Source organism: Erinaceus europaeus, chromosome 13 (genome assembly GCF_950295315.1).
Source record: "Erinaceus europaeus chromosome 13, mEriEur2.1, whole genome shotgun sequence".
Taxonomy (NCBI): Eukaryota; Metazoa; Chordata; class Mammalia; order Eulipotyphla; family Erinaceidae; genus Erinaceus; species Erinaceus europaeus.
Window position 1 is genome coordinate 60173754 of NC_080174.1, and position 19647 is coordinate 60193400.

Below are 19647 nucleotides of genomic sequence, written 5' to 3' on the forward strand. Positions count from 1 at the left end.
GTGTGCGTGTGTCTGCGCACACGCACGGTGAGCTTTGAATCATAAAATGAAGTTGGTGCTTGTGTGGTGTTTCCTTAGCCTAAAGACTGATCTGTTGTTTGAAACCTTTGTAACTTGTTGGTATGAGTAAAGAAAAGGTGCAATGCAGTGCTTTTAGATGGCTTGATATACCAAATAATGATATAGAACAACATTCTTATATGTGCTTCCCTGAGTTTAAATGCCCTGCAGAAACAGTAAACATAGTTTAATTTCTTTTCATCTCCCTGTTCTTTGCTGGGTAGGAGCTAGGGAGTCAGAGGTGGCTAACACTGTGGCAGGAGTAAGCCAGACTGTGGTCCAAGGCCTCAGTAAATCACAGACCTGGGACTCTGATGTCGGGGTGAGGGCCACACCACATTACTCACATACTTGTTTCTGAAACTTTAGGAAGAAGAAGGGATGGCTTGGACTTTAGACTGTCAGGGGAAGCCATCTGGAAGCTTTTGTTTCGGCCTGTTTTGTGATCCTGCCACTAAGATGATGTGCACAAACTGTCCTCATGCTCCAGTGGCCCTAATTTTAGGCCAGAAATCTTCTGCTCCATGTGGTTTGAGCCTTCCAGCTGAATGAAGCGAGGCAAATGGAGTTGGAGGCAGGCAGCTACTCCTGCCTCCATTATGCCCAGCCCCCCTCAGTCATCACTCATTTGACAAATAGATTCCAGCTGCCTCTGAGCCACTCCTGGAACCATAATGGGCCCAGAGTGAGTCAGCTGTTTGAGCTCAACACTGCAGTCAGGCATTCTGGCTGAGCTAAAGAAGCCTATATCTGGGTCTTGGCACATGAGGCTTATAAGCTAGGGAAGCTCTAGTTTTGTGGGTGAAAGGAACAAATATCCCCTTCCGCAAGCACTTACCTTATGACAGGATTTAGAATGAACCACAATGTTATTTTGAAATAAACATAGGTTAAATTTTTGGGGAAACCAGAGTTACTAATAGTGAAGATAAGAAGGAAAGGCTTTCCCTCGGTTATATTGCAGTTTCAGGACTGGGTGAGACAAATTATCTACCCTCCTACGTCACTGTTCTTATATCTTATCTAACAGCAGCTGCACATCCTTTCTCCAAACTGCCTTTTCTTTTTTCTTTAATTAATTTCCCCCACCAGTATTATCACTGGGACTCAGTGCCTCTGTGACTCCATTGCTCTCAGTAGCCATCTTTTTCTTTCCTCTAAATAGAAGGTGAAACTGAGAGGTAGAGAGAAGCAACACCACAGCACTGCTTATGAAGCTTTCCCCCTGGAAGTTATTCTGTGTGGTGCCAGGAGCTCAAACCTGGGCCTTTGCACAGAATGTGTGCTCAACCAGGTGAGTCACCTGTGGGCCCCCAGAGTGAGATCTTGAACAAAGTTTTACTGAGGAATGCCAGCCTAATTGCTGCTAGGCACAGGGGGAATGCTTGCACTGATGTTGAGCCTGTTTTTAAGTCGTTGAATGCTCAAGACTGGGTACAAGGAATCTCTCATACTAAAACGTAGTATCTCGATGTGCCTTTTAAAAGAAACCAAAATGGGACCTGGGAGGTGACACAGTTAAATAAAGTCTTGGACTCTCAACCATGAGTTCCCGAGTTCAGTCCCCAGCATTGCATGTGCTAGAGTTCTCTCCCCCCCCAGTAAATAAATCTTTTTTTTTTTTTTTTCAAAAAGAAGTAAGGATACATACTTGTAAATTGAACCATAAGTTGCTTCTTGTCAAACAAACACAAAGGCTGTTCAGGCAGCACTAGCATCAACATTGGCTGAATTTTTGGAGAGCTAATATTTAGTTCTATATTCCTTCCCTCTGTTTCATTTTTACTCTTGAATTTGTAGTTTTGTAAGAATTAAGACATAGGGATAATTTGAAAAATTGGAAAGTATCTTTTCTGATTAATCGCCATGATTTTTTGGTCTTGAACAAGAGGAAATTGCATAAGGACCAGTCCAATCCCCTGGAAAGGTAATATGCACCTACTTCATAGTCATAGCAACAAATCTTGGCCTCCTCTAAGTAGCTCTGTGTCCTGTCCCATTATCTGGGCCCTGGGATTCTCTTTTGGCATCTTAACTGCAGCATGACTGAGGCATAGGCTTAAGAGGCAAACCAAGACTGAGGTAAAGGGGAGTCATTTATTTTCCTCCCTAGTAAAGCTGCTACCAACCTGGAAGCAGTGTGGGGCTGGCTGGCATCTCTTGTATATGGAGTTTTCATTACGAAACAATGCTGTCTCCACCTAGCCATCTAGGTTAAGACTTTACCATGGCTCTGGCTTGTATAGGCTAGCTGTGTCCTTATAACAGACTTGGCCAGGGTTGAAGATTTGCTGATACCTCCTAATCCTATCCCCAAGCTTTGGTGGGATTTCCCACTGATTTTGGGTCTCATCTGCTCAAAAGAAAACTTTTGAGTGCCAACACAGTGTCTTCCAGATCTCTTCTTCTTGCTGCAATGAACCAACTGTATGAGTCCTCTGGGGCCAAGAATTGCTTCTAGGCAAATCCTGGTTTTCAAGATGGTGTCTGCTGCCAGAGTTGGCCTCTGTGGCCTCAAAGCAGGTTCAGATGGGGGCCTGGCTGGGCCCTCTGTTGTCAACTATTCAGCCTTGCTTTAGCTCTAGCCACTTGTGACAAACAACCTTGTTTCCTTAAAAATTCCAGCATGTGACTTTGGTGCCCTGTTGTTACTTGTGAAAGACCTATTCCGTTGTCTTGATGTAGTCAAAACATTCAATGTAGTTTACGTAAAAATACCTGATTCACAAGGAAGCCAACTTTGTATGTCTGTGTTGAGACAGTTCATAATGTAGTTCCTAGACCACTTTTGCAAATTGTTCTTGTCACCAGATGTGTTCAGACATTGCTGTGCAGTTGTGGGGGAGGGAGGGGGTAAGGTAGGGAAAATACTTTCTTGGTCTCTTTGTTTTTAATCTTCCCCAAGAGGGAACAGTGGCCAACTTGCTCCAGTAATGCAATAAATACATTGCAATAAAGCATCCTTTCTGTTCTTGTGTGAGGTGGGGGCAAGAGGATAGGACTGGGATATTGAGAAGCCTCGAAACTCTCAAACCTTCTCTCCATGAACAGAACACTGAAAGATTATCCTGGGATAAAAATGGGGCCACCAGAAGCACTCCCCCTGAAGAAGAGATCTATCCTGGAGAGTCAATCCTGCCTACCCAGTAAGTGTGGGGAGAAGACCCACCCCTGAGAAAGTGAAATCTGAGTATCTTCCTCACCCAATTCCTGATTATTAGAAAACGTAGTTTATTGATTCTCAGTCTATCTACCTGGAAACAGAAGTGTTTCCACATTTTATTATGGGGTCAGGGGAAACGGACTCAGTGTTACAGCTGTCCTCCTGCCAGGGCACTTTGTTCAGCATCCTACGTGTTGGGAACGTAATCAGCAAACACACGTCCACCTCTGCTTGTGCAGAACATTGCAGCTCTCATCCTCGTCTCAAGCCCCACACAGTCTAAATTACAGACCAGATTGCCCACAGGGAATCCACCTATGCTAAGTGACCTTGCAGATGTCCTCCCATTACACTTTAGCTACCAGCAGCCCCAAGACCCCTGCTAGGAACTATGCATTCCCTTTATCTTAACAGCTGTTCTCATTCTCAGCAACAGATACTCCCAATTCTTATCTCCAACCTAGTCCGCTCTCTGAACTCTACCTGCTGAATGGATATATTCACCAAGGCTTTGGATGTCCCACAAGCACTGCAAACTTTTAACCAGGCAGACATGCCTAGGTTGCTATGAAATCTTTTTTCCTTCCTTTCACCAAAACCTATAAACCTGTCTAGAGTCACGTAATTCCTCTGACCCATTAAATTGCAAGTCAGCCTTGTGCTCACTTGGATAGTGTGCTGCTATGCCATGTACATGACCCAGGTTTAAATCTAGTCCCCGCCACAATGAAGGAAACTTCAGTGTCTCTTCGACTCTCTCTCTGCCTCTAGAAAAAGCCTTCCTCTAGTTAAAGGCAGTCCAGGGGGAAAATATCTCAGTAGGCAGAGCACAGGAACTTGCACTCCTGAACTAGGAACCACATGTACTAGAGTGCTGCTCTTCTTTCATATAAAGTTCCCTATCCCATACAAAATAAATACATGGTTTAAGAAGTTAATTCTGTGGGCTGGGAGGTGATGCAATAGTTAGAGTGACAGGACTAATAGGCATTAATGGTCCCAAGTTCAATCTTGGCATCATGTTTCAGAATGTTTTTTTTTTTTTTTGCCTCCAGGGTTATCCTGGGGCTTGGTCTTGGGCTTGGTGCTTGCACTTGAATCTGCTGCTCCTGTGGCCATTTTTTTCAATTTTTTCTTGGATAGGACAGAGAGAAATGGAGAGGGAAGGGGACGAGAAAAGAGTGGTGAAGCAATGTTGCAGGTGTCTTTCTCTTTCCCTATAATCTCCTTCCCTCTCAATTTCTGGTTGTCTCTATCCAATAAATAGATACAGTGCAAAAAACCAAATAAATCAGAATTATAGTAATTGTTAATACCTCCCAGTGCTTCATGTTTATATAAAAAACCCTAAAAATACTAATTTCACCTTAAAATTTGTCTCCAACTCCAGCATCTCTCCAACACAATTCAATTTTTCTTTGTTTTTTTCTTTAAATTTATTTATGAGAAAGATAGGAGAAAGAACCAGACATCACTCTGGTACATGTGCTGCCAGGGATTGAACTTGGGACCTCATGCTTGAGAATCCACTGTGCCACCTTCCGGACTACCCAATTCATTCTTATAACAACCAGTTATCTTCTCCAAGTTCAAACATGAACCTATGTAAAACTATTACATAACTTGCAATTTTCTTAGGGGTTATTACAAAATTTCCTATTTTGTGACAGAGACCAGAGCACCAATTTACAATTTATGATGTTCTATTTATTTTTGTCTTGTTATGTAGATCTTGGTATCAAATGCAGGGCCTCACATGTTTAAGGTATACTCAATTCTGAGTCACCTCCTTAGCCTCCTATTTCTTAAAAAAAAAAAAAAACTAGGTGGCCTAGGAGGTGATAATGAACACATTCTTGTATTCTCAAGCATGAGGTCCCAAGTTTGATCCCCAGTGTAACACGTGCTTTGGTTCTCCCGCTAAATAAAAAAGCTTAAAAAAAGCATTGGGGGTGGGGGTGGGCGCTGGGTGGTAGTGCAGAGGTTAAGCGCACATAGTGCGAAGCACAAGGACCAGTGTAAGAACCCGGGTTCAAATCCCTTGGTCCCCACCTGCAGGGGGGCTGCATGGGTGGTGAAGCAACCAGTGTGCAGGTGTCTTTCTCTCCCCGTCTTCCCCTCCTCTCTCAATTTCTCTCTGTCCTATCCAGCAATAACAACAATAATAACAATAAACAACAAGGGCAACAAAAAGGAAAAAACAGCCTCCAGGAGGAGTGGATTCATAGTAAAGGCACTGAGCCCCAGCGATAACCCTGGAGGAAAAAAAAAAGTATTAGAAAACCAGAGCATTACCCTGGCCCCATGTTTGGGAGCCCAGCATGGTATCCACTGCTTCAGGCTGCCCCTTTACAGGATTCTTAAAATGACCTGGCTTCTCTCAAGTTCAGGATCTCATATTAATTGGCACCAGGGTTATTGCTGGGGCTGGGGCTGCATAACAAATCCATATCCTGACAGTTTTTTGTTTTTCCTTTTTGATAGAAGTTAAGAGGGGAGGGGTAGGTAGACAAAGAGACACCTGGGGAGTTGGGCAGTAGCGCAGTGGGTTAAATCCATGTGGCATGAAGCGCAAGGATCGGCATAAGGATCTCGGTTCAAGCCCCCGGCTCACCACCTGCAGAGGACATTGCTTCACAGGCAGTGAAGTAGGTCTGCAGGTGTCGATCTTTCTCTTCCACTCTGTCTTCCCCTCCCCCCTCAATTTCTCTGTCCTATCTACCAATGACATCAATAACAACAATAAAAAACCAAGGACAACAAAAGGAAAAATAAATATAAATTTTTTAAAGACACCTGCAGTACTGCTTCACCCCTTGAGAATCTTCCCCCTTGCAGGTGGGGGCTGGGAGGAATCTCCCACTCTTCTTTAGGGTCAGCGAACTAGCCCACCTGGATAGCATGCTGCTTCACCAAGTGCATGGTGTAAGTTCAAGCCTAGCTTCCAATCAGTAAAGGATGCTCCTTTAGTGCTATGGTCCTCTCTCCCCTCTATTTTAAAAAATGTCAACTGTTCTTCTCTGGTTTCCACCCCTTAGTTAATGCCAATGTCTGGGACCTTTTTCATTCTGTGTATTCTTTGTGTACCTCTCTTTGACTCCTGTGGCAATACTTGCCGTCTATTTGCTGATGACTGCCAATTTTATGTCTGTCCCCTACTTTTTTTTTATGGGGAAACTTTCTCACTGTTGTCCTGGTTCAGATCACCATGGCAAATAGCTAGATCACTTTTTCTTTGGTCTGCTTACCCCAGTAAAGCCTTTCTAGGGCCAGACAGCTACATCCTGAGCAGAGCACACACACTGCTATGTGGCAGAACCAGGTTCAAGTGCCAGGTGCTCACCTGCAGCTTCCTGAGTGATAAAGCAGCACTACAGGCCGGTCTCTCCCCCTTACTGTCAGAGAAAGAAAGACTTCTTGGAACAGTGGAGTTATTGCAGGCACTGAGACCCAGCAATAATTCTAGTGACAAAACAAAAACAAAACCATGGGGAACAGGTGGTGGTGCACATGCTACCATGCACAAGGACTTGGGTTCAAGCCCAAGCAGGGGAGAAGCTTCATGAGCAATGAAGCAGCGCTGCTGGCATCTCTCCCTATATTCCTTTCTGTTTCTCTGTCCTATCAAGTAAAGAAATTAAGAACCAAACCGAAAAACACTTTTCTACACTGCAGCTAGTGATCTTCCTAAAATAAGAATTTGCATTTATATACGATACAAAAAAGTCCTTGACACAATTAAGGATTTCCTGAATGTTGCTACTCCCTGCGGTAATGCCAGGAATGTCTCACTCACTTAGGAGCTGGCGTTTTTGAAGGGGATCACCACTGGCATTACAAGATGCTCATCATCTCTGTACCCCTCCTCCACATGCCCCACCCACCACTCCTCTCCTCTGGAGGCTTCCTTACTCCCATGAGCTGCTGAATGATGTAGCTGGCCACTCCCTTCACCTATGGTCTGGGACTTCTAACCAGATCTGGATACAGCTAGAGACCACTAGTGACTAGTTCCAAATACCCAGCCCAACAGCTTGTCCAATGAAAAGCCAAGGGAGGAGGAGTTCAGCTGTTCTGTCACAGGCAGGGATGCCCTCTGCTGGCCTCAGCCTCATCCATGCAGTTTAACCATAAACTGCAGGTGAAGAGCCCAGCCAGCAGTCGAGGCATTTTTCCCAGGCTTCTTTTGAGACAAAGCACTGAACTGCGGGCCAGTTAGAGGAAGGTGGTGGTTATGAAGATGCCGCCTGAATGTGAAGCACCCTTCTAGGGCCTCCACTACAGTTCTGCTCTGCTGCTGTGCCGCCACCTACCACACGCGGCCTGTCAAGTCCTCCTCCTCCCTCCCACACCACCCACTCGTTCACCTCTTGCACAGCTGTACTCACTGGAAAGTGGGTACCATTACCAATGTGGATCTTTGGTGCTGAAGCCTCCCAGACAACCCAGGAAGTGCTCGCTGGCTATAAATATGAAGGACTTAATACACGAGGCAGTTCCCTGTTTTTCACCTCACCAAACCTCTCAGCATTTTAGAACCAATCACTCTTTTTTATTTTCTGTGGTAGAGGGGAATGTATTTAGAGTCTTGCACCTGCAGATACCACTGAGCAGCCTCTAGGTTCAACGTTTTCTTTTCTTTGTCCAGAGAGGAGACACCTCAGTTTTGCCCCACTATCCCAGAGCTCCCTTGGGGAACTCCATGCTCCCAGATAGTGCTGGGACTGAACACAGGGCTCCACACACTACTTATGTTGTGCTTAGTGGATTATTTCCCAACACCTTCCCTTCTATTTTTTTCTTTTGAATTGTATTACTATCTATGGCTTCTTTAATTTTTTTTCTTTTTTAAATTTATTACACAAGACAGTTTACATGAGACAGTGAGGAGGAAGGGAGGGAGGGAGGGAGGGAAGGAGAATGACAAGTCAGAGCACCACTCCAGTACATGTGATGCCAGTAATCGAAGCAGGAACTTCAGATATTAAAGTCCAATGCTTTCCTAGTTGAGCTATCTTTCAGTCACTATTTTAAGTTGATATTCTTTGCTTTAAGTGACAGCACTCTTCAATGTCTCACCACTGATACATAGATGGCTTTTTTTTTCTTCCCCTCTTGGTCATATAGCCAGTGCTTCACCATTCTGAGATAGACAGAAGAGGGAAAGTTACCGCAGCACTGGGCCTTCCCCCAGTGTGGTATGATCTGCTTGAACTTGGGCCACAGGATGGCTCTTAAATTCCTATCACCAGACACCACATCTGTGATGCTGAAGCTAAATGCAAGTCAGAGGATGCTGTGCTGCTGCCACCCATGGCTGTTGTGCCAGCATGTGCATTTACTCTCAAAAGTGTTACAGTGGTTCATTCCAAGACTCTGGGAGGTTCTGCCTCAAACTTGCTGTACCTGCTTCCTGCTTTATTCCTCAAACTACCCACTGTGATTAAGAAGAGTAAGAGCGGCATCGAGCAGGACTGGGGAGGGGGGTTATCTTAGCATAATAGGGCACCAATGCTCCATAGACTGATTGCACTATTTGAAAGTCAAGCAGAACCCTGATGGTGCCGATCACAAAGCAGTGCATCATACTTCATGCAGCAGTGAAGTCAGGAAGACCAGCCCCTACAATCGACTTGGACTTGGTACTGGATCCCTGTATAGGAGCCACACAGCTTACTGCTTAAAGTGTTGCTCTCCTGATCACACAAGCTCTACTTGAGCTAGACAGGAATCCTTCAGTGAGGACACATGGGAATAGCCTTCACTGCTCAATTCAAAATGATTGCTACCTTCTCTGTATGTGACTATGAGCGTGGTTGTCCATGAAGGCCTTTCCTGTGGAGCCGTGTTATCTGGTGTTGGCAAAGAGATAAAGTCCTTCTTAACCAAGGAGGAGTGGCCCAATGCACAGCACAGAGAAGGGATCTTTCCTCATCTAAAGGAGCTCCAGCTCCTAGGCCATGATGAACTTGCTCCTGCAACATCCCCAAATCTCCACAAGGTGGCCAACACAAGAAAAAGGCTGATCACATTTCCAGAGAATATCAATTTAGCAAGGATTCATTTTCAAACCTTCCTGATGCTGAAGTTGACAAAATGTTGCAATATCAAATAAAGAGACACATCAGGGCCAGAGAGGATGAAGAAGCCATCAAACTAGTTCTCATGGGAACTTGGCAAACGAATGAGAGTGGAAACCTTTCAAACTGCATCAAACTACACTAATGAAGCCCTTCCCAAAAATTCTTTCCCTCATTCAGTTTAATCCATAGTTAAAAAAAAAATATTCTGAGTGGAGGCTAGTAGCATAATGGTTATGCAAAGAGACTCTCACGCCTGAGGCTCCGAAGTCCCAGGTTCAATCCCCTGCACCACCATATGCCAGACCTGAGCAGTACTCTGGTTTAAAAAAAAAAATCTATCATTAATCTATATTTCCCTAAATTCAGACCCATGCATACAATTGTCATCTGGATGTTCCGTAGGTACTTCACATTAAAATATATCTAAAAGTTCAACTTTTCACCTCCCTTCCCTCCCCACGTTCCTTGTTTTCTGACACTCTTAACTTAGGAGGCAAAAGTGGGTTCTGGAGCCAGGAGAAACTTAACTTCCAATCCTGGCTCCATAGTGTGGGATCTATCAGTATTTGAGAGCCTGAAGTTCTCTTACTTATAACATAGAAATATCAGCAGCCACGTGGTCTTTCCTGGTTTTCTGATTTATAAAAAGGCTCGATTACTCGACAACCACTAGATCTAGCCCTGGTCTAAATCACTGCATCTATTTCCTCCCTTTAACTGTTAGCTTCCTTTTACTTGGAACAGTATATATACTGCATCTTTGCTTGGGCATTCTTCCTTAAGCCGATTCATTCTCCTAACCTAGCAAATTAGCTATTCCCTAACCTTCAGGTTTCAGCACAGATTTCATAGTCTCTGGGAAACCAAGCAGGGTCAGGCACCCTCATCTGCCACCAGCTTATGTTCAGCACTAACATAGATAGGGCCTCAAGTTACATCTGTGTTGACTGAAGGAAAGAAGCAAACATAAGAAACAAGGTTTACAAGAGCATGTATTACACAGGGATGACTGCTAGAAATGGCAAACTGCTATGTTTGCTTTAAATAGTCACCAGGTGGCAACACCAACTCCTGATGCTTTTGAGGATCCCCCGTGTCTTGGTCCCTTTGGAGCACGGTGGGCCCAGGCTCCTGGGTGAGGGGGCGATTTCTGCATGGACTGTCCTGCCTCCAGGAACCCAAGGCATCAGGCACTTTGGTGATGCCCAGGGGTGGCATCTCTTTTTCTGTCTGTGTGCACTCAGGCTCCCACAGCCAGTCCTGTCTAGGAACCTCACAAGGTCCATGGACCAGTCCATGGAAATCGAGTGGCCATGGCTTCCCCTCCTGTCTGGAAGACAAGTTCTCAGGATGGGATGGAGCTATAGTTTCCAAATCCTTAGGACTAGGCAGTTCACTTTTTACTGCTGCCTTTCTGCTTGGAGAAGCCTTATCTGGGCTCTCAGGGTATTTCCAGGACCAGGAGGCTGGTTCCCCAGAGATAGAGGAGGCAGCAGAGCAAGTGGTGGGGATGAGTCCCGAAGAGCTGGGACAAAGTGCTGTTAGTGCCTGGGCGTGGAGATGCTGGGCCCTCCAGTAGCCCTCAGGGGACATGGGCTCTGTGGGCCCAGCCCTGCTGAGGCTACAGGCTGGTGATGAGGACTTGGACTCCCTCTCAAGGGCTTGTAGGATCCCAAACCTCCTCGGGGGGACACCAGGGAATTCCACTCTGGGAGACCCTGGTGTGACCTCTGTCAGTAGATCTGGGACCACTGGGCCCTGGCTTCTGGTGTTTCTGGACAAGAAGGCATCCTCTTCCTCTCCTGCTCCCCTGAGGGGTAGGTCCTGGCATACTTCCAGGTTGGGTACTAAGTTTGGCTCCTGTACACCTTGGATGTTCTCAGGCCCATCATCATTGTCATCTTCTGAGGAGTCTACCTCACGGATGGCTTCTTGCTTCTGCAGTGACTCTCGCCGTTCTGCCCTGTCTTGTCGGAGGTTACCCAAAGCCCGTGAGGGTGCAGGCTGCATCACCCCTTTCCCTGGCAGCACCCCCTTGCCAGAGAGCAAACTCCTGGTCCCAACAACCTCCAGAGGGCTGACTTCCCTAGGTGGCAGTTCCTTCTTGAGCTCAGGGTGGGGCAGGTCAAGGCTATGCTTTCGGGAAGTGGCTATCTTTCTCTCGGAAGCAGCAAATGCAGCTGCCAGCTTCTCAGCTGACTGCACCCTCTTAAGCAGTGGTGAGCGGGGTGGCTCTGCACTCTTGGGCCGAGAGAGTTGCCTGCCTAAAGGAGGCGACAAATGAAGCTTGGTGGGGAAGGTTTGGGCTCCGTGGCCAGACAGGGGTGATGGAGAGCGCTGGGGTGAAGCTGCTGGTGGTGGAGATGGAGTGTGGGCCAGAGGAGACAACGGGATGCTGCCTGCCGATTTGCGCCGTGGAGAACGGTACTGGCGTTGGAGCTTGGGTGCCAGACCATGCAGGGAGCTGGGCCGTGTGTGCCCAGAACCAGCTGGAGAACTGGGCACACTGGAGCTGGGGGAGCTGCTCTGTGATGAATTCCCTCCCACTTGGTGTGGGGAGGGAGAGAGAGAGAGAGAGAGAGAAAGACACAGAGGCAGAACAATGTTGGTTGTTAGCAGTGACTGAGGGGCAAGGCAAGGCTTAGCCCTGGAATGTCCCAGGATTATCAATCGGGCCATTCCCCATCTAGGAACTGGAGCCCCAGCTACAGAAATTAAATCACTCTCCACCCATGCCACCTCCTCCCAAGACTGCTAAATCTTACAGAGGGTGAAATGGTGAGCGTTTCAGAGTGGGATCATGAGAAGCACAGAGAGCCCAAAGACTTTCCTGCCTCTTGGGGGGCCCTTCATACCTGAATGCACAGTATCAGGGGTCAACCGGTAACCCTGAGTGGGAGATCGTGGGGAAAGATTGTGACTGTGTGTGGGAGAGCCTGGCCCACTCTCCCCTGATGACAAGGAGCGGTTAAGGGAGGAGAGGCTGCGGCTGGTGTGGAGCAAGGATGCCTGTTTGGTGATCTTCCGGAATAAGGAGCTCCGTTTTCTGCTGTAGAGACAAGGATCAAAGGCTGTTTTCACTGGCACAGTGAGCTCAGGGCCAGGATCCCCAGCATATACTAGCATCTAAATGATTCATCCCTTGGCTAAGCTCACCTTTCTTGACCATCCTTGCCCCGGCTTCGCTTGGTCCTTCGGGCCATCTTGGCCTTGAAGCTGCTCTTCCGAGCTGGCCCCACTTTAATGGAAGTATTCTCCAAGGGAGTTGTTGAAATTGACACCTTGTTTCCACTCTGGGAAAGAGAGCAAATGGTCTAGGTTAAGGGCTGACCATAGTCTTGCTATTGTGCTACTCCTATGCACAGCTATATAGTTATCTTTTTGTTTGTTCTAGATAAAGGACAGGCAGAGGCAGTGGGGGCTGGGTTTGAACCTGAACCCAGGTCACACACAGGGCAAAGCAGCACACTGTCCAAGTGAGTTTTTTCACCAGCCCCTGCAGCAATAGTTGTTGTTCCTACATTAACTTGTTTGAACCACAGACTTCTTTCCTCTTCACAAACTAGGAAACGGCTCTAGCTGAAACCTGAGTATTTGGGAGCAGGAAAGTAGAGAAGAGGCCCACCTGTTTTTTTCTTCAATCCTAACCCACAACTCAGAAGGATCTTTGGGTCTTGAAGACACCATTTTCCAGTGAAAATCCACTGTCATGACCACATCCAAACTCCATGTATGTGCTCCTGTCCTCAGTGCCTGCTGAGGTGCCAACTTTTCCATACCACCCAAGCACAGGCCAAGGTCATACAGGACTGCAGCAGGCAGCCTACTAAGTACTAACCTTCAGGATCAGCTCCACCACTTCTGTGTGTACCAGTCCGTGCACAGGCTCACCATTGACATGAGTGATGAGGTCACCTTGTCGAAGCCCCGCCTCACTGGCTGGACCTCCATCTTCCACGAGCTGCCCCAGGAAAAAAACAGTTCTTAGCCAGGAGTCTGAGTTTGACTGTTGGGCCTGGTTCTGCTCAACAAGCTGTAACCCTTCTCCCCAATCCCCCAGCCTTTAACCTCTGAGGATAGTGCAGGCAGGAAGAGGTAGACCCTAGTAAGGGAAGGTAGAGGAGTAATGAAGCTGGGAGACGTGAGGTCTGAGGGCCAGACATACCCACACCATGTGGTGCACAGTGTAGACATCTGAATCACCCATGTAGACACGGATGGCCCGCAGGGTGAAGCCATACTTCTTGCCAGCACGGTGGATGATGATGGGAGGCCTCAAGCTGCTGAGGGTTGGCAAGAAATCCCTGCTTGGAGAAGAATCCCTGGATGATGGGTTGGATGACTGGGAATGTGGGGACATAGGGCTGGCCAGTGGAGAGCAGCTGTGGTGTTCTGGAGGATGAGAAAGCAGGACTTAGTGTGTCAGTGGACCCCCGCCTACCCACGCTCCCAGCCCAGCCTTCTGTCTAGGTTGCTGATTTCAATACAACTCCAATCACAAAGACTAAGTCCAGGTACATCATCCCCACAGCCTCGGAGGAGCAAAGCTCCCTTATGTGCCCAGACTCTCTGACTCTAGGAGGCGGTGGTGATAATGACAGCTAGAATTTATTTGCATGTACCAGGGACCATACAAGCCCTTCATATCTATCGAAATATCACAATTATCCTTTGGGGCTCAAAAGAGTTAAACAACTTCTTCAGGGCAAAAGGCCATCTAGTAATAGAACCAGGATTTGAGTATAAACTTTCAGCCTCACACAGTGCTACCCTTCCTCTGACACACAACTGCCCCTCTCCACTCCACATCCACCCCCACTCTGATGCGCACATTTAGAGAGTGCTAATCTCAGAATGAATGGACAGCAGGGACCCACTAGTTAACACACAAGGCACAGACACATGTACAGAGCCCAGCAACTGAACCCTGCACCTAATGGTGCAGCCCACATGGGTAAGATGTGGGTGCTCACATCTCAGGGGAGCCAATCACCCAGCTCTGATCTCGGCTCTTCAGCCATGACAGGCCATGTACAGAGCCCTACCACAGGTAAACAGACACCAAGGTTCTTCCCCTGAGTTTTACCTCAGTTCCCCACAACCTCACCTGCAGGAATGAGGAGGGACAGGGTTGTGGCTGAAGCAGACTTGATCACTTTGTTGATGGGGCGAGTGCTGCGCTTCTCTACAGAGTCCCCAGAGAGCAGCCGGTGACGGGCTCTGCGCACTGCAAGGTCACTGATGGCCTTGGCTGTGGCTCCTTCAGATAGCTGTGGAGTCCTATGGCCTCCTCGAGTCTCTATGGCTGCAGACACAAGTGAGACTTTCGTTGCACCTCAATCTTCACATCTACCTCACCCCCACCTTCCTGCTGAACCCGAGCCCAGGACACCTTTGTCCACTTTCAAGGTCATACCTGGACTAGAGCCACCACTCTGGCTGACAGCCTCCTCATCCAGCTTCAGTCGTCGTTCCACCAACCTTTCAGGAACAGACCCGGATAGTCCTTCTCCAGATGGGGGTGTCAGAAGCCCTGTGCCCTCCTGATGTTGCCTCCTAGAGATGCTGCTTGGCTCTTCAGAGCCCTCAGGGAAGCGAGGTACATCCAGGAGGCCCGAGCAGCGACGTCGCACAGTCAGTGGAGGACTTGAGTCACTCTCTGTGTGGGATGACTCGGATACCGACAGCCGTTTCCGCAATCTGTGAGACAAAGGTTTTGGCTAGGAGGGTCCAGATAGTTTCTGTCTTCCGACCCAGGCTTCTCAGGTCCCCACAGGGTTCTAAGTCCCAGAACCTCTCTCATCAGACACTCCTGACTGCCACCAGCATTCCTCCCCAGCAACTGAGCCCTGCACCTAATGGTGCAGCCCACATGGGTAAGATGTGGGTGCTCACATCTCAGGGGAGCCAATCACCCAGCTCCGGTCTCGGCTCTTCAGCCCTGACAGGCCACCCGAGCGGTCCTCTTTCTCCTCACTCAGGCTGCGTTTGGTGGGAGGTGGTGTTCGACGATCTTCGAGTAGTGACAGTCGCTCCATGCTACTATATACCTGTGGGCATAGACACGCTGGAATGGACACCAACAGCTGCACCTCCCAGGGTGCAAGAAGGAGGTAATACACTGGTCTAACTTCAGTATCTCCTATGTCAGGTCCTAGAGGGGTCCCAGAAACACCCATCATAGCTGATACAGAACAACCCAATCACCATCTCCCTAGCCCGCCCAGGCATGCTACTTGACAGGTCCCCTTCTCCCAATCTTCCAGCCTGGTCTGCCCAGCCTAAGTCTACTTCAGTCGCACCTTGCTGAACCTTGGAGAGCAAGAAGAGAACTGGCGGATTTCAAGGCAGTTATCCTCACTCACTTCCTCCTCATCTTCTGAATCCATGTGGTGGTATCGATCTGAGCGGGCTGGATCAGACACACAAGACAGTCTCATTCAGAGGGCCAGGGTTGATTCTAAAAGACTTTAGCAGGGCCTAGAGAAGTTTTTTCCAAAGCCATGTTCAGGAAGAGACACCATAAACAGTGGAATTACCACATCTCCACACCCCACTGAACTTACTGTCAAAGTAGCTGGTATCATCCTCTGACTCCAGTTGAGGAATAAATTCAGCCTTCTGGCGAAGCAGTCCTGTCCAGTCCAGACCCATAAAGAAGGGGTGCTGCTTCACTTCATAGGCACCACCTGTGGGCACAGAAGGGGTGGAATGAGCTGTGTAAAATCTAGTCCACTCAAGTCCAATAAGAATGCAGGCTTCAAGACGTAAGGCCTGGCCTCACTTTCTGGTACTTTCTTCTTCTGCCCACAAAGAAGGGCAGTTTCTAGATCCAAAGGGACTTGCCCACAACTAAAGTCTTCCCAGTTATATGACCTCATCTCCCCCCAACTCTCAAGTGGTGAGAAACATTAGTGAGTCCTGTCCTACCTGTACCCAGTCTCTCCAGAGGATTCTGGTGGAGCAGTTTAGAGGTGAGGTCCTGGGCATCTGGTGGAAGTGCATCATCCCCTTCAGGCCACACAATCTCATCTGAAGAGTTACAAGGGTGAGAAGGAAACAAGGGGATTAAAGGAGGACCTCAGAAGTTGTGGTAAGAATGAGGATAGAGAAGAGGGTCCCAGAATAAGATAAAGGAAGGAAGCATAACAGTCCAGCCCACATTCCCGAAAGCCTTCCATGGGAACTCAATTCCTTAGACCCTAAAGATGCCCCTCCCTCCCCCTGGGGGAACCTAACACCCCTGTGGCTTGCTCTTTGGTTCAGGGTGAGCACTCCAAAGCTCCTGAAGCTTCAGCTCACCCTGCCTTTATACTTCAGATAGAAGTATACTCACACGTACACAGAACTCATATTCACAGCATATGCAGAGGTAGACCTATGCAACATACTAGAGACACACAAACAAGAACAGAGCAAGTTCCAGGGTAAAGTATGCATATGCACACATGCCATACCTAAGAGGTAAGACCACCAAACATGCATGCATGAATTCACAGCAAGAACTCATAAGCCTTACAGGTGCATATGTAAATCATATTTGTGGATCCAGACTCTGTCACCCCAGTGGGCCAGAGTGATGGTACCTACCACTGATCACTTGCCCAAAGAGCTCCTCCGGAGTGTCTCCAAAGAAAGGTACGCAACCCACCAGGAACTCATACAGGATTATGCCCATGGCCCACCAGTCCACTGGCTTCCCATAGCCCTGACGCAGGATCACCTCAGGCGCAATGTACTCTGGGGTCCCGCATACCTGGACACAGAGAAGACAGGCTAGCTCAATGTCCTGAAGCAGCTCGCTAGCAGGACAACTAGAGGGATGGGATTGTTACCAACTCAGGAGAAGCGTCTCAGAACTTTAAAGAACAAGATTAGAAAAATAAAATAAAAATAAAAAAGAACAAGATCAACAGGAACTCAGGGTACCAGAGTTATTTGTAGAGCAAGTTTATGTTATTTCCTAATAAACCGAAACACCTTGAAATCAATATTCTCCAGCCCTCGACACTTTCATATGGCACCTGCTTCCCACAAATGGCTTCTGCCCTCAGGCCTCTCAAAAGACAGACACTGCCAGACACATGACTACTACAGGGGCTTGGAAACAGTTACATCCTGGGGGTCCAGGCACCAGCATATGTGGTTAAGCGCACACATTACAGTGTGCAATCAAGCCCCTGGGTCTTCACCTGCAGCCCCACTTGTAAAGCTTCACAAGTGGTGAAGCAGGGCTACAGGTGTCTGTCTCTATCCTTCTCTATCTTCCCTCCCCCTCTCAATTTTTCTGTCTCTATCCAATAACAAATACAAAACAAAACAGTTACATCCTGAAATACCAAATCAGGAAATGTCCAGAGGCCACTCTTAGAAGTTGGGGCCAGGGAGTCAGGCTGTAGCACAGCGGGCTAAGCGCAGGTGGCGCAAAGCACAAAGACTGGCATAAGGATCCCGGTTCGAACCCCGGTTCGAACCCCGGCTCCCCACCTGCAGGGAAGTCGCTTCACAGGCGGTGAAGCAGGTCTGCAGGTGTCTGTCTTTCTCTCCTCCTCTCTGTCTTCCCCTCCTCTCTCCATTTCTCTCTGTCCTATCCAACAACGACAACAACAATAATAACTACAACAATAAAACAACAAGGGCAACAAAAGAGAAAAAATAAATAAAATTAATATATATATATAAAAAAAGAAGTTGGGGCCACAGTTAATAGAAACTGAAAGCTGTGTTCCCAGAATAACAGGATCTGGGAAAACCTTGAACATGAACGAGGCCAGGGGGCTCAGTTATTGGGAATGTTAATAGTTTGAAGATATAGTTTCCCCAAACTTTGGAGGAAAAAAAGGTTTTTGTTTTTTTCTTTTTTGTCTCCAGAGTTATGACTGAGCCTCAGTGCTAGCACTATGAATCCACTACTTCTGGTGGCCATTTTTCCCACTTTATTGAATAGGACAGAGAGAAATTGAGAGAGGAGGCGAGATAGAGAGAAAGAAAGATAGACACCTGCAGACTTGCTTTGCTGCTTGTGAAGCTCCCCCCTCCTGCAGGTGGGGAACAGGGGGCTCGAACCTGGATCCTTTCACAGGTTCTTGCACTTCGTATTATGTGCATTTAACCGGATGCACCACCAGCCAGCCCCCAAGAAAATGCTTTGGATTTTATATCACAATCTACCCCCTCCCCCACAAGTTATTTCAATGCTTCCCCAGAACTAGAACCTGGAAATGAAAGAAGTTCCTAGTCTTTACGTATAGCTACAGGGCAAGAATGTGGCTCCCAGTCCTTATTCTAAGGACTAGAATTCAATCCCCTCCAACTGTTTCCTCACCTGTTTATCCAGGAACTCCCGGGCATCCTTTTCGATGTGGCCTTCGTACAGATTTGTTGTCAAACTCATGAGGCCAATCTTAGAAAGACCAAAGTCAGTGAGCTTGATGTGCCCCATGGATGTAATCAGGAGGCTAGTAAACCAAAGAAACAAAAAGAAATTAGTTCCTAGTTTTCCAAGAGTGCTGATTTAGTGTATGATGGATTTTCCTATTTAGATTGGTAGGGTAGCTACAGCAGCAGGGAGATAGGAAACTGTAAAAGAATACATAGCTCTAAGGGCCAGGCTGTGGTGCACCCAGTTGAGCACACATGTTACCACATGCAAGAACTGGGGTTCAAACTCTCAATCCCCACCTGCAGGGGTGAAGTTTCATGAGTGGTAAAGCAGGTCTACAGGCATCTCTATAATACCATCCCCTCTCAATTTTTCTCTGTCCTATCTAGTAAAAAAGCAAGGAAAGGAAAAAAAAAAAAGTTAAAAATGGCCACCAGGGGCAATGAATTTTTAGTGCTGGTACTAAGCCCTACCAATAACCCTGGTAGGAACAACAAAACAAAACCAGAATAACTTGCTCTATTTTTGTAAGTACTGCATTTCACTATTTCCTCAACTTATTTCTATTTTTTGCCCTTGACTGTATTCTACAGAAAGTGGCAGGTAACAAACAGCTGAGAAACATTTCCTTCCACAGAACAATTAGCCTCACCCTAAGGGTCTAACCGTCCCTAGTTCCCTTTCTTCAGCTGGATGGCCTGGCTCACAGCACCCTGACTCAAGGAGAAAGGAAAGGGACATATAATCTTATTCATGTTCCAGGAGAGTTTTAGAAGGAAAGTTGCTTGGAAGAAATTAGAAGTAAATCTTCATGGAAAACTGTCTCTTCTCCCTTCACATACTCTACCTGATCCACTTTCATTTGTGCCTAAGGCTTCACTTGCTAACCCACCCCACCTTTAGACTTTTTTTTATTGTAATCATTAGAGCTTCACCTCTCCTGGCTGGCTTTTTCAGAT

General features: G+C 47.3%; 2 protein-coding genes across 8 annotated transcripts in view; one reads left to right on the plus strand and one right to left on the minus strand.

Annotated features, from left to right (window-relative positions):
- Window positions 1-19647, plus strand: part of IPP (intracisternal A particle-promoted polypeptide) — a 365210-nt gene that overhangs the window by 118659 nt on the left and 226904 nt on the right. The window lies entirely within an intron of this gene.
- MAST2 (microtubule associated serine/threonine kinase 2) overlaps window positions 10281-19647 on the minus strand; it is a 129608-nt gene continuing 120241 nt past the window's right edge. For 4 of the 7 annotated variants that reach the window (XM_007521380.3, XM_016187374.2, XM_060205962.1 and 1 more), the window contains 13 exons: window positions 18632-18764; window positions 16897-17062; window positions 16237-16338; window positions 15873-15995; window positions 15609-15718; window positions 15202-15356; window positions 14723-15006; window positions 14414-14611; window positions 13472-13698; window positions 13145-13267; window positions 12463-12599; window positions 12162-12355; window positions 10281-11852 (listed from right to left, as the gene is read on the minus strand). In XM_007521380.3, coding sequence (XP_007521442.2) covers window positions 10336-11852; window positions 12162-12355; window positions 12463-12599; window positions 13145-13267; window positions 13472-13698; window positions 14414-14611; window positions 14723-15006; window positions 15202-15356; window positions 15609-15718; window positions 15873-15995; window positions 16237-16338; window positions 16897-17062; window positions 18632-18764 — 3469 coding nt within the window. In that variant the 3' untranslated portion in view covers window positions 10281-10335. Of the gene's footprint in view, window positions 11853-12160; window positions 12356-12462; window positions 12600-13144; window positions 13268-13471; window positions 13699-14413; window positions 14612-14722; window positions 15007-15201; window positions 15357-15608; window positions 15719-15872; window positions 15996-16236; window positions 16339-16896; window positions 17063-18631; window positions 18765-19647 lie in introns of all 7 variants that reach the window. The other 3 variants (XM_007521381.3, XM_060205960.1, XM_060205959.1) reach the window with 2 other exon arrangements.